General features: G+C 46.6%; 1 protein-coding gene across 1 annotated transcript in view; it reads right to left on the bottom strand.

Annotated features, from left to right (window-relative positions):
- tpp1 (tripeptidyl peptidase I) overlaps nt 1-14203 on the bottom strand; it is a 57558-nt gene extending 43355 nt beyond the window's left edge. Inside the window, exons 1-4 of the mRNA XM_072491188.1 lie at nt 14075-14203; nt 13848-13928; nt 9039-9178; nt 6981-7131 (exon numbers count right to left, since the gene is read on the bottom strand). Coding sequence (XP_072347289.1) covers nt 6981-7131; nt 9039-9178; nt 13848-13928; nt 14075-14085 — 383 coding nt within the window. The 5' untranslated portion in view covers nt 14086-14203. The remainder of the gene's footprint in view (nt 1-6980; nt 7132-9038; nt 9179-13847; nt 13929-14074) is intronic.

Genomic DNA, 14203 nt, shown 5'->3' with positions numbered 1-14203 from the left:
ACCTGCCTTAGCCAGTGCGTCGGCTTTCACATTTCCAGTGGTGGGGAGGAACGATGGTGACTACGAACCTTGACTATCCCAAAAGTCCTGTTCTGGGCTCTCTCTAAAATGTGGCGGAGCAATGGGGCTGAGGGGAGGGGTTTCCCGTCTGTGGAAACAAATCCTCTTGCTTTCCACAGGGGCAGGAATTCCGTGAGGCTGTTGCAGACATAGAGGCTGTCCGAGTATTTGTCTGCTGGGCTGGGGAAGGAATCTGGGTGTTCCACCATATATGCGATGGCCGCGAGCTCTGCTGCCTGCCCGCCTAAGTGGCCTGGAAGTTGTAACGATATTTCCTCAAGAGCACGTCCCTGCGCGTCCTCCACATATATACCGCAACCTGTTATGCACTTCCCATCCAATACTGTGGAAGATCCATCCACATATATCCTTATGGGCTTGCACGTGTCTGTGTGCTGGGGGCTCTGGGTTGAACTACCTATCTTTCTGGGGGGTGTTTTAGCGATAAAGGGGCCAGTGTTGTGGTGTGGAGGGATAATTTCACATTCATGGGGGTTCCGGGGTACTGTAAGTTGTCGGCTAAATAGGTGTGCGTCTTTGTCCTTTTAACAGTGATGCCCCGTCCCTGCAAGAGAAGGGTCCATCTCGCTGCTCTAATCTGGCTTACTGTACCGTCCTTGAGTCGTCCGTCCAGTAAAAGTTGGGTGTGTTCGGTGAGAATTGTGATGGGGTTCAATCCGGTAATGTACGAAAAATACTGGACTGCCCAAAATACTGCGAGCAGGTGCCTCTCACAGGCTGAAAATCCCTGCTCCACAGCATCTAAAATTCTGGAGGCGTAAGCTACGGGCCTTAACTGGTCATGCCGTTCCTGCAGGAGCACGGCTGAAAGGGTGCGGTCTGTGGTTGCTACCTCTATGGCGTAAGGGGACAGCGGGTCTGGAACTTGTAGTGCGGGGGCTGCTATGAGTGATTGCTTCAACACATCCACAGCATCCGTATGCTGCGGAAGCCATTCCCAGGGGGCTCCTTTCTTTAGGAGTTCCGAGAGGGGTGCTGCCTTGCTGGCGAAACCGTCAATGTGGTTTCGGCAGTAGCCATAACCAGTCCTAAAAACGACCGGAGGGCTGAAACGTTCTGGGGAAGGGGCAATTTAGCAATCGAGTCAATCCTTTTATGCTCGATCTCGCGTTTACCATGTGTGATAATTGTTCCCAAATATATCACCTTATCTTCCAAAATCTGGGCCTTTTTGGGGTTGACTTTACAACCGATTGAGTGTAAGAGTTCCAGGAGTTTGGACAGAAGCTCAATGTGCTCTTCCTTGGTGTCTGTCTGCAGTAGTAGGTCGTCTACATACTGTACCAGACATTCGGGGCGAGAGAATTTTGCTAAACCATTTGCCAGCTGTCGGTGGAAAATGGAGGGGGAGTTGTGGAATCCTTGTGGCAGGCATGTCCACGTGTACTGTTGATTTTTAAAGGTGAAGGCAAATTTGTACTGGCATGCCTTTGCCAATGGAATGGACCAGAATCCATTACTGACATCCAAAACCGCAAAGAATCGGGAATTGAGTCCCTGCTTGAGCATGGTCTCGGGACTTGTGGCTACTGTGGGGGCTGCTGCGGGGGTGATTTTGTTGAGTTCCCGGTAATCGATGGTCGGTCGCCATGATCCATCGGGCTTTCTCACTGGCCAAATCGGGGCATTATTAGTGGAGGCAACTGATCTAAGTACGCCCTGCTCTAATAAGCTTTCTATTACCTTTGAGATTTCTCCCTCTGCCTCTTGGGGAAATCCATACTGTTTTTGGGGTCTAGGGTCAGGTCCTGTTATTTGTACGGAGCCAGTCATCCGTCCACAGTCGTGCTTGTGGGTCGCGAATGCTGCCCTGTTCTTTTGCAGAACTGCCCTAACCTGCTTGTCCGTGCTAAGCGTGGTCGGGTTGAACCAAAATCCGCCTACTGCACTAATTTTGTTCGCGTATTCTCCTATGTTGAGCGTTGCGGGGGCTCTTGCGGACTTTGCCATTTTCCAGACACACTGGTTGACTGGATCGAATGGAAGATTATGGGAATTCATGAAATCGATTCCCAGAATGTGTTCTGCTGTGTGGGGCAGGTCAACTAAAACTACGGGGTGCTTGGTGGTGATGGTGCCGCTTTTAATGGGTACAGGGACTGTGACGTGTCCCTGCTGTGAGTGACCTGTAAAGCCGCTGAGGGTGATAGTGGCTGTAGTGGGCCACGTGTCTTTTTGAAACATGGTGGAGGAATTTATTCTGGTGCGGGACCCTCGTGTGTCCCAGAGAAACTCGATGGGCTGTCCCCGAATTTTCGCTGCAACGACTGGTCGTCCGGACCTATCCCAAAGGGTGTCGCAGACCCAACTGGGGGAGCCCGTACACCGTCAGTCCGTTCCGGTCAGGTCCGTCTGATCTGAACGGGCGCTAACGCTATGAACGGGCTCTGTCTTCTTCTTACTCAGAGTGCTCGTCTGCTGGGCTCTCTGTGGCTTTCTAGGGGCATTGCACTCTCTTACGAAGTGTCCCAACTGTCCGCAGTTGTAACACTCCTGTGACTTGGGTGGGGGGCTGTTCTTTCCCTCATTCACCCATGCGGGGTTCTGGTGTGTTTTTACTGCCTGTATATCTGCGTCGGCCTGCTTTTCCTCGGTATTCTTAACAGCGGGTTTGCTTTGTATAGATTGCTCCCAAGCGCGGGACAATCTTTTCACTACCCACTTGAGGCCATCTACGGGGTCACCCCGGTTATACCCGATCGCATTCAGGATCGCGGAATGCATTTCTGCAAGGGTGCCTCCTCCTACATTCTGTGGGTCGGGAAGGGCTGCTGCTACTGAAGGGTCCAAACTTAAAACCGTGAGCTTTACATGCTCTCTCTCGTCCAGGCCGTACATGGTCGCCTGATGCTTTACTGTGGCAAAGAAATGGTGGGGGTCTGAGGTGGGGAGGAACGGTGTGATTTTCTCGCACGCGTCCCGTAATTGGGTCACTGTTAATGGGGTGGAGCATAGAAATTCCGCATCGTCCAATGTGGCTGTGCGGTGGGTGGTGACTGGGTTCATTGGAGCCTGAACTATCTGCTCTGTGGGGGGTTGGACGCTTTCCTTTTTTGTGGCTTTCCCTGCGCACATGTTCCCTGAACATATCTCTGCGCTGTCTCGTTTAATTCTTCCCAATCAGGGCCGTCTTCCTGATCTAACTTTGCTCCAAAGGTTTCCTGGAAGCCTTTCGGAACTGAAAGCAGCGATTGCAGCTCTGCAATTTGCTTCCGGCACTTTGCGTGATCTAGCGTGCTTTGTCTTTGTTCTGTGGTGGCAGCATGGAGTGCTCTTAATGCAGCCTTTAGATCGCTGCACTGTCTCTGCAAAGCTTCTACCTGCTTTTCTGTTTCTTCACGTACCAGGACTGCACGTTGCGTATCTTGATAGGCCTTTTCATATTGAGACTGGAAGCTGCTTAAGTGCGCCAGACAAGACTGGTGTGCCCTTTTGGCATCCTCCACCTCTCCGTTTTTTGCTGCCAACTTCCTTCTCAATTCTAAGTTCTCTCTACCTCGCTTACATCGACCTTACTCATTCGATGTATGCCTTCTACTTCTTTCCAGAGCGTCCTAACGGCCTCCTCTGTGCCTCGCAATTGTGCCAAGCAAGACACGATTGCCATCGGCTTGCGAGCTTTCCCCAAGCTCTTTTTGTGGATCTCGCTCAGGTTCTCCCACCAAGTATGTCCTATACTCCCGGGGCCTGATTCCTCGTTGTCACAGAATTCATTCCAAAGGGGCCATCCTTTCCCTTTGAGATATTTCCTGATCTCTTCCTCCCAAATGGGACATTGTCCTACTCTACTGCTGCTGGTCGCTGCGACCGCAAATTCCTTTGGGTTCATTAGGCGTTGCATTGCCATCTTTCCTATCCGAATGCTGCTCTTCAAATTTGGGACTGGGGTATTAAGGCGCTGCTGTAAATACGGGTACGGCTTTCGCTACTTTCCGAGAAACAAACTCCCGACAGTTTTGTCGCAACAAAAATTCTATCAGTTTTTCCTTATCGCTCTGTTAGTTACGCATGCATACACACACTTCCGAATTTATGAGTATTGATCAGAACTGCTTGAACACTTGTGGTTTTCTGTTTCCAATTGGATCTCTAATTCAAATTCTGGGTTCTCCCGGAGTGGTTTTCCAGTTCTAGATCGGGTCCCGGCGGAGTCGCCAAATAATGTTGCTAATTTTCTCCTTGGTTCAATTTCTCTGTTTTATTACCTTTGCTCTCGAGTCGCCAGGTATCTTTATGATACCGCCACGAGGTTCAAGTCCGAGTAATGATCAATAACCCAATACACCGATTAGTAAGATTTAAATCAAAGCACATTTATTATACACAGTAATCGCTACTCATGCACAAATTCTACGTCTAAGCTACTTCTACAACTAACAGGCCTATACTTAACTTCGGACTGGCCCACAAGGTCAGGGGAACAAATGGCCTTTCGTTCGGGCTCTGAGTCTGCGGGATTCGAAGTTGGTACGGATTGGTAGCTAGGAGCGCCTATCTCGTAGCGAGCGTTGAATTAAGATTTACGTCAGTCGACGATCACTGCACCGGTCGCGGTCAATGTTGGTTCGTGTTGCTGGGTGACCCGGGCAGGAAGAAGAGAGCTGAAGAGAGCGATTTGAACTTGGGGCTCAACTCTTATAGTCCCCAGGGGCTTCCCGCCTTTTGGGGCGGACCCTGTACCTGGTCCCAAGTGATTGGACTTTGTCCCAATCGCTTGGTTCGATTTTCTCCAATACTGGAGCGATTCCCTGATCGATGGGCGGTCTCGAGGTGCTCGTTCACCTCCTTTGTGTTGGCTCCTGCTGGCGCCGAGGAGTCTGCCTTTGCTTTGTGTGTCCAAAATTTTACTTATTGTTCCCGGGGATTGTTCATCAGTATGCAGATGGCTGCTACTTTGTTATGCTGATGGCCGCTGGTATCGGTGTTGTCTGGCCTTTGCAGAGGTAAATACACAGAAAACCTGCAGCTGCTGGTTTCTGTCTTGTTGGCTGACTTTCCCATCAGCCTTTGCCGTTCGCCATTTTAAATTGGGAGTTGGCCAATTTAGGTAGCTACACTCTGGATCCCCATCTCAGCAATTTCCAGGCCCTTATCATCATTTTCATCCTCTCCACACTCCAGTCTTTCCCCATTTGACTTGAAGAGTCTCTCATGGGCCAACCTGCACCCTCTACTCAACTGTGGATTTAGCTTACTCCCATCTTCCTCCTTGGGGAACATCCTTTCAGTCACTCAACTCTTACTATCTGGAATGCTCTCCCAAAATAGAACTTTGCTCTGCTTTATTTTGATTTTCCTTCAAACTCACTAAAAATGTAATGTATCTTTAATCGTTCTTACCTCCTGCTCAGCATCTTCTTCGCTCCCTTTTAAGTGCTCAAGGATGTTGAGGGTGCTATATAAATGTCTCATTGAACAGTTTAGTTTGCAACCAAGCTTGAAATATTTTGTTTGGGTGGGGGGGGGGGGGGGGGGGGAATCTGGCAATGGACTGATGGAACTCTTAAAGACATGCCAGTGGCCTGGTTGTATCAGGTCTGTGCGATTTATAAGAGTTTACTCAGTTCTTTCCTCATATGGAAGAGAACTAACTTCTGTCCTTCACAAGGCAAATGAGGGGTGAGGCATTGGGACCCCTAAGCTGGGAGAGTTCCTGTTATAACCCCAATCGAGGTCCCGGAATCAGGACCATATGGTTTTCCAAGACCTCTCCGGAATATGAACTGTCCCTTTAAGAGGGCGGTGCTTCCCCTTAACCAGGAGAGCCCCAACTCACATAAAAACCCAGACCTGGGAGCAGGTCAGGGAAGGAGGAGTGGAGGAGTTTAAAAAAAAAATCAAATTAAGGGGCAATTTAGCGTGGCCAATCCACCTACCCTTCACATCTTTGGGTCATGGGGGTGAGATCAATGCAGGCAGGGGGAGATTGTGCAAACTCCACATGGACAGTGGCCTGGGGCCGGGATCGAACCAGGGTTCTTGGCGCCGTGAGGCAGTGATGCTAACCACTGTGCCACCCTTGGGAATGGAGGAGTTTGGATTTGTATTGGAATAAACCTTGTTCGATAATTTCTACCTATCGTCTATGTGTTCTGCTTACCGCGGATTCAACAGTTCCCTTCCCTATTCCTCAGTTAGGAACGGCTGTATTATGCCCTGAGTAACTGGGGGCAGCGTGACCTTCACAATAGCGTACGTGGGTGCCAGCAGTGAGGCCAGAGCAGGAAAAGAAAGTGAGCCTATTATTTAATTTAAAAAGAAGCCTCATTGTGATCTTTACTCAAGAGGGACAAAAGGACCATTTTCGAGGGTCAAGAAAAGGATCAGAACATTTGTTTCTCACCATCCAAGAATGGAGGATAGTCAGAACCAAGTTTAGCACTGAGGCAGATACACCCAAAGTGCTTGCATTTACATGCATCAAGCTAATAAACTGATTGATCCCACAAACTCAGCCTTGAGGGCACCATTCAGGTGCAATCCTCATGTAAGTGCTGGGATCATGCTTTCTGCACTTTGGAAGCCACTGCCTCTAATGAGGAAAAGTTCTTTCCCAATTTTGGCTTTTCCATTTTTGGATGAATATCCATCCTCTGGATTGCACATGATCAGATCCGCTGGAGCCGATTCTTAACGTTTCGAGCAACGGAGAGCATAGCTTACAGAGTTGCCTCAGTGAATACAGTTTGCTCAAACCTTTTTCTCAAGCGTGTCTCTACCTTTATAAAGTTTTCTGTACATACTTTGCCTGTAGCTCTCAAATTAATGCCTCATCAACCTTCCCCCCCCCCCCCCCCCCCCATAACAGCTAACAGCTTGGCATGGCTCCCACAAATACTGATGAAGTTATGCCTCAAAAGATAAGTGGTAAACATTCCACAGCACAAATGTTTTCTCACCTGGCAGACATGAAACATTTCAAGAAATCGGAAGTCTGGACTGTGGAACAATTTTGCACACCATGATTTCTGAGCCATGTCCACACAATTTTCAGCGTCTCTTCTGAAGGTTGAATCAGACTGGATAACTGATCCAACGAGAGGTATTTACCTAGGGATTAGTGAGACAAATGACCAAATGAACTAAATGTTTCTCAATAGGTCAGCCAAAGGCACAGTGCTTTTTACTAAATAACTTTTAAGAATCAGTTACAAAGTTTAGGTCAGTCAAATTATTCACATTTGAGACACTTCTAGAGCGAGTCTTGCTTTCTCAGGTAAGCGCAAAGCCCTGAAATATTACAAATAAAAACAAGAAGAAAAACTGGAAATCTGAAATACAAACAGAAAATGCTGGAAAAGTATAGGGTTTGGTTAGGCACGCAAGTCCAACTTACTTCATCCATTCAGAGAAATCTTACCATCTCACCCACCATTCCCTCCACCAAAATCCCAACAAAGGCAACGACCAATTGCTTCTGAAATAATTCTGGGCTTTTTCGCTGCACTGTGCTGGCAGTTTATTCCACATGTCACTATGTGATGAAATGTTTCCCAAGATCAGTCCTGGGATTAACTTTTACTAGCCTAAAAATGTGCTCACTAGTTCTTGCTCATAACTCAAAACTCTATATTAAAGATCTGCCTTGGCGCTCGTTTCTGCACTATCTGCAGTGTTTGTACGCCTTTCTTGTTTCTTGGTCATTAGAACATGATACAGTGTTCACGATATGATCTGACAAGCACACCGTAAGGTGTGATCAGACAAGAGATGTGACAAAGAGTCATCCAGACTCGAAACGTTAGCTCTCTTTCCTCTCCACAGATGCTGTCAGACCTGCTGAGATGTCCAGTATTTTCTGTTTTTGTTTGGCACTGTAAAGTTTGTTCATTAAACTCCTAACCTCTATCGCACCTTTTTGGCCATGTGGTTCAATATCTTTTAGCATTGTTGATTGCTGCTCTGCATTGGTTGGACAAATTTAGCATGTGATCTACCGAGATCCCTTATCAATTCCACCATAATTCCTGGCTGTATTTAGGCCATCTACCTCTCCTTCCTTTCTGTAGCACGTGACAGCGGGGATAGGGTCGAAGTGAGGGCTTAAGTGGGTCGGTGCAGGCTCGATGGGCCGAATGGCCTCCTTCTGCACTGTATGTTCTATGTTCTATGACACTTGTCTACTTTAAGCTTCATTTCTATTTTTCTGCCCTTTTACAAATTTTGTCCAATTATTTTTTGTTGAGCTGTGCCTGCTGAATCCACTGTCCTCCATAGCTTGGTATCATCTTTAAATTTGATGATTTTGCATTGAATTTCTGCATCCATGTAATTTATTTAAATTAGAACAATGGTACTGGACTCTGAGGTACCCCACTTGATACTTACCATTCTCTGAAATAACTCAAGTATAATGAGTACCCATAGTTTTCCCACAGCTCTTTACTGACTGCTGAATAGCCAGAGCTCTGCATTTAATTGACATGGAATTATGTGAAGAGTATTTTGAATGTGTAGGTATGTCAAATCATAGGGCTTCTCACAGTCACTTCCTCAAAGAAGTTGCAGAATTTAAGGCAGAATCTTCACCTCAAAATTCATGCTGATCCCCCCACCCCACTGCGTCTCCCGATTAATTAGTAATAGACCCCATTTAAACTCAAAGTTAAAATAACTATAGAGCTAAACAAACTGTTGCCCCTGAACAACTATCAGGAGGAGATTCTTAAAAAAAGATACAGTGGTGTGTTTGCCAGTGTGCTTGTAAACATTTAGAAACTTTCTTTTCAGAAAAGAATCGGTTTAGTCAACCAGTTTTCACGAACCTCAGCCGGGAAATTTACAAGTGTAAAGCTCGTCGTACCTCCGCCATCTAAATATATGAACTCAATAGTGCCTGGAGGTTGTGTTTAGGACTGAAATTATTCTGGACAAACTCTTCAAGTCGCAGAAAATCCTGATGAGCATTTCTAATGTATAAAACTCCACAAAAGAAACATAACTTTTTCTGCACATACCGTATTGGAGAGAATGTGGGTCTGACACTTGCTCCAGTAGTTCTTGGAGTTTGTCGGTATTTTGCTGCTTTAGTGCAAAAGTGAGCAGTATTTGATCGGAGGCCGATACTCGCCCTACTTGTATCCACCCAATAGGAACGCTGCAGGAAAACAGTAAACTCATGACAGAACGCACATCCAATCATTTAAGCAATAGCGCATGTGGGATCGTACCAGCTTTACTATTCACATCACACAAATTCTAAAAACAATCCAGCTAAAGTAACAGAGTTAATGTTACAGTTTGAGATGGCGGGTGAAAGCTCATTATGACCTGAAATGTTGGCCCGGGTCTTCTGAGGGATGGCAATCTTTGCCGGACATTCCACCGAATTGACACTGTTCCGCATTTCTTCTAGGATCTTCTAAGTCCAGCTTCCACATCCCGCGGAGAGCTCTGTTGCATTGGAGTAGAATCAGGGAATCACCTCCCTTTGTATGGCACTAGCTGCTGTATGGTCAGCTTAAAAGGTCCAGTGAGATTAGCGAATGGAAGGGGTGGGTGGTGGTAGTGGGGAGAAGGGCTTGGGAGAGGTGAGGTGGGTGGGTCAATGAGGTGTCTGGGTGGGTCGATGGGTTGACGAGTGGCCGGGGCTGATAATAATAATAATTGCTTATTGTCACAAGTAGGCTTCAATGACGTTACTGTGAAAAGCCCTAGTCACCACATTCCGGCGCCTGTTCGGGGAGGCTGGAACGGGAATTGAACCCGCGCTGCTGGTCTTGTTCCACATTACAAGCCAGCTGTCTTAGCCCACTGTGCTAAACCAGCCCCATTGAATTGAATTGGTTTGGGGGGGGGGGGGGGGGGGGGAAAGAAGGTTAGTCTGAGGGTCAGTGGCAGTGATTTGTTGGGTGGGAGAGTGTTCTGTTGTGTAAGTTACCCAGGGTTTATACTAGGTTTTAATCAGCCCAACATTTCCTGGTAACTATTCAGGTAAGTACTGCAAATCCATCCGAATTCAGCATTGATTTCTTAAGGGAAAATCAATTTTAACTAATTTACTGGAGTGTATTGAAGAGGTAACATAAATGGTTGATGAGGGCAATTGATGGACTTACAAAATGCATTTGATACAGCACTGTAGAAAAGACTTGTGAAAGTCATAGCTCATGGAATAAAAGGGACAGTAGTAGTATTACTATGAAATTGACTGAGTGGGCGGCACGGTGGTGCAGTGGTTACCACTGCTGCCCACGGTGCTGAGGACCCGGGTTCGATCCTGGTCCCGAGTCACTGTCTGTGTGGAGTTTGCACATTCTCCCCATGTCTGCGTGGATCTCACCCCCACAACCCAAAGATGGGCAGGTTACGTAGATTGGCCATGCAAAAAATAATTTTTTGTTAAAAATAAAAAATAATTGTGTACTCTTAAATTTATATATGAAAAAAGAAATTGGCTGAGTGACAGGAAATGGAGAATAGTAGTGAGTGGATGTTTTCTGGGGTTGAGGAAGCTTAGTGGCAGAGTTCCTCAGGAGTCAGTATAGGGACACTTGCCTTTTCTGATATATATCAATGATCTGGACTTTACAGGGCACAATTTCAAAATAATTGGATGTTACCAAATTTGGAAGGATTGTGAACAAGATGGTGTAGAATTTCAAAAGGCAGAGACAAGTTGGTGGAATGAGTGGACAGGAGGCAGATGAAATTCAATGCAGAGAAATACGAAGTAATTAATTTTGGGAGGAAGAACTATAGGAGACAATATAAAATAAAGGATGTGACTCTAAAGAGGATGTAAGAGTAGAGGGGCCTGGCGGCTGCAAGAGTCCTTCCTGTGTATTTCCTTTGTTCCCATTTATTTTATTTTATTTCTAACCCATAATTGGGATACACCTTTAAGCAGGAGATTTAAAGTTGAAGCAGCCAGCTTGCCAGGACACTGTGTTCCCAGGTTTTGCATTTGGAGAGGAGAAACCAGACTCCTCGGGATCTCAGGACCCAGCTTTGGAGGAAGTTGTTCGATTTGTTAACTGACAACCAGTGGGTTGGCTAGGGACAGTGTTCTGCCTGACAATAGTCAGTGATTGGTTCCTGTGTTTGCTTTCTGAGAGAACTGGGCAGAGGTGTTTAGACCGTGGAAGTGAAAGGAATACTCTCTGTCTCTCCTGCTGCTGAGGAGAGAGAACTGTTCTATCATTCTGAAAGCAGTGAGTACCTGGCACATTCTTTGCTGCAAACTTGAAATGACGGAGTCTGCAGAGAAAGTAGACAACCATGCCAGAGAAAACCAACTCAAGCCTAGAAGGAAGTAGTATCAAAACTAAAGCCTGAACTTCAGAAAGACATTTGGTGCGATCAAACAGCCTTGACGCACCCGACTCAGTGATGTGACGAGGCCATTATATCTTGCGAGACTGACCATCTTGGAATGCCTCGCAAGATCTCGCGAGACATCATGATCACCCGGGTCAAGTGGGGCTGGAATTGACCGCACACTAGCCCAGGGTGTCAGAACAATAAAGTATACAGCATTCGAGGCTTATCAATAGGGGCACAGAATACAAGAACAGGGAGGTTACGTTGAATGTGATGCTATTTCAGCCTCAGCTAGAGTATTGCATCCAGTTCTGTGCGTTGCACTTTAGGAAGGTCGTGAAAGCATTAGAGAGGCTGCAGAGAATGGTTCCAGGGATGATGAACTTCAGTCACATCAATAGATTTGGGAAATTAGACAGTTTTCCTTAGAGAAGAGAAGCAGAGGAGATTTGATAGAGGTGTTCAAAATCATAAGGTGTCTCGACAGAGTAGATAGGGAATAACTGTTCCAACTTGTGAAAGAATCAAGAACGAGGAGGCACAGATTTATAGAAATTGGAAAAAGAAGCAAAAGCGATACAAGAAAAAACAAACATGCTCATGTACTCAGTGGTTAAGGTCTGGAATATACTGTGTTGGGACAGGTTCAATTGATGCATTCAAAAAGCTATTAGACTTTTATCCAAAATGGAAAAATATGAAGTCCTGCAGGGAGATTGGCAACAAATGAATTGTTCATATGGAAGAGACAGTGCAGACACGATGGGCCAAATGGCCTCCTTCTGTACTGCATCTAATGTAATAAGTCCCCAGCGCTACCTCAAAATTGGAGACATTCACGGCGGATCCTGGAAATAGGAGAATGGCGCATCAGCAGATGAAAATTCCCAGGCAATTCCCACCAAGATCAGCGTGTCAGGACTTTCACAGAGTCCAGCCAAGCATCAATCGTACGAGGTCTGGAGACCTGAAGCTTTGAGCCCTTATGTCAGTCTCCACAGATCCTGCCTAGCCTGTTGAGGCATTCGCAGCATTTGCAAGTGAAAGATGCAGTGATTCAAAGTTAATGGCACTAAATGGGCAGCTCAGTTCTTTTTACTTGTGATGGGTTCTCCAGACTGCAATTTACAAATAAAACAAGGAGAATCTTCTTTGGCGATCATTCGCAAATGTGAATAGCAGTTCACCTCGGTGTTACTGGTCATGGGTTTTGTGGGTTCTCACATGGCTAAAATGCCCGATCCTAGAACGGCTTCTCCCACTGAAATCGAGTTTAACTTTGATTTTCTGACCGTGAGTAGATGAGCCTGCTGGATGCAGTTTCCCAGCCAGGGTAGGGATGGAACAAACTATTTTTATGCCACCTTTTCTAGTGCTTTCCACCGCCCCCAAATCGGGGGTGAGGAGAGTGGACTCTGAAGAGAGCTGTTCAGTCGTGAAAAAAGCTGCTGAAATACTCTCCTGCAGGGCTTGGCTGTGTGAGGGTGTGCTAGTTTCCTCGAGGTAGATGCCTGGTGTGCACGGTAGCACTGTTGCTTCACAGCACCAGGGTCCCAGGTTCAATTCCCGGCTTGGGTCACTGTCTGTGCGGAGTCTGCGCGTTCTCCCCGTGTCTGCAGTGTTAATGTAAGCCTACTTGTGACACTAATAAAGATTGTTATTTTAATGTGGGTATGCTGTTGCAAATCAGCAGGCACTCAGTCCTTGACAGACGGTAGGTCCAGTTCCAGTGGCAAGGGGACCTCGATGACTGAGGATCTCTCCCTGTTCCTGCAGCCTTCGTCCGCCATCGCAGCCGTTGCTACCATACTGGTATCTTCTGCCTGATTCGCCGTTGAAGACTTAAACTTTGGATTGTGCTTTGTCTGGCTCCTCCCCTTCGACCTCATCATCGTGGGTGATCCTGCCAGGAGTTTAAGACTCCAGCCAACATTGCTTTTGGGATCAGGGAACGTTCAAGCCTTTCCACCACGGCAAGGTGGCAATCAGAGGAAAGGTTACCAGTTTGCAGAAGTTATATTAACCAGGAGGATGTTCACATGACACCAGTACATTTCAGAGATCCTCATGCATTTAGCAACTGATAGCGAAAATGTAATTTATAATGCGAAGTAATAGCAACAGGTAAATTATTCAGCAACTTGCATGAGCAGAAGTTTGGGCGATAGTTAATGGGAAGACCTGAACTACAAATGCAAATGAATGACAAAACTTACACAGGGAAATTAAATGTAGGATATCAATAGAACATGCACACTAAAGGATTGGTGGAGCGAGGTTTTGGGGGCATTGCCCACGTCGTACTGATTAATCAGCTCGAGTTTTTGTCTTACTGAAGTGCGGAATGTGATTAAACTGCTCTCAAGCATCAGTCAGAATTACAGACACTGGTCAAAGTCAATGGAAAGTCAGAGGGATTTACAGTACAGGAGGAATAATTCGATTGGGTTGACACAAGGCCCTGCTCCAATAAGCAGTAACGAGATAAAATCTACTGCACTCACCTCACTTTTTGATCTGGTTCAAGGAAAACACCACGGCTGGAGATCAGTACACGAGAAATGCAAATCGCCAGCAAGCATCCCCTGTTCCAAACAAACGAAGATTTAACGAGAGAAAGCGGGCTTGCAGCTTAGAAATGCTTTCATCGCAAACAATTATTTTCGAGATAATTTTTAAAAGTCATCCCCGTGCCCAGGTTTTACACAACCAGCTGCAGAGGGACACTCACCTAGCTGCCATTGTAAAGAGCGGTCAGCGAGAACACGAATCCGGCCCAGGCGCTACTGCACAAGCGATTTCCTCTGCACTTTGTTCAGTGGTTCTGCTGTGTAACTACTTCCGGGAAGCACTGCTGCAA

The sequence above is a fragment of the Scyliorhinus torazame genome, chromosome 2, assembly GCF_047496885.1.
Source record: "Scyliorhinus torazame isolate Kashiwa2021f chromosome 2, sScyTor2.1, whole genome shotgun sequence".
NCBI classification, from domain to species: Eukaryota; Metazoa; Chordata; class Chondrichthyes; order Carcharhiniformes; family Scyliorhinidae; genus Scyliorhinus; species Scyliorhinus torazame.
Note: the sequence above shows the minus strand (reverse complement) of the source record. Positions and strands in the feature narration are given on the sequence as shown.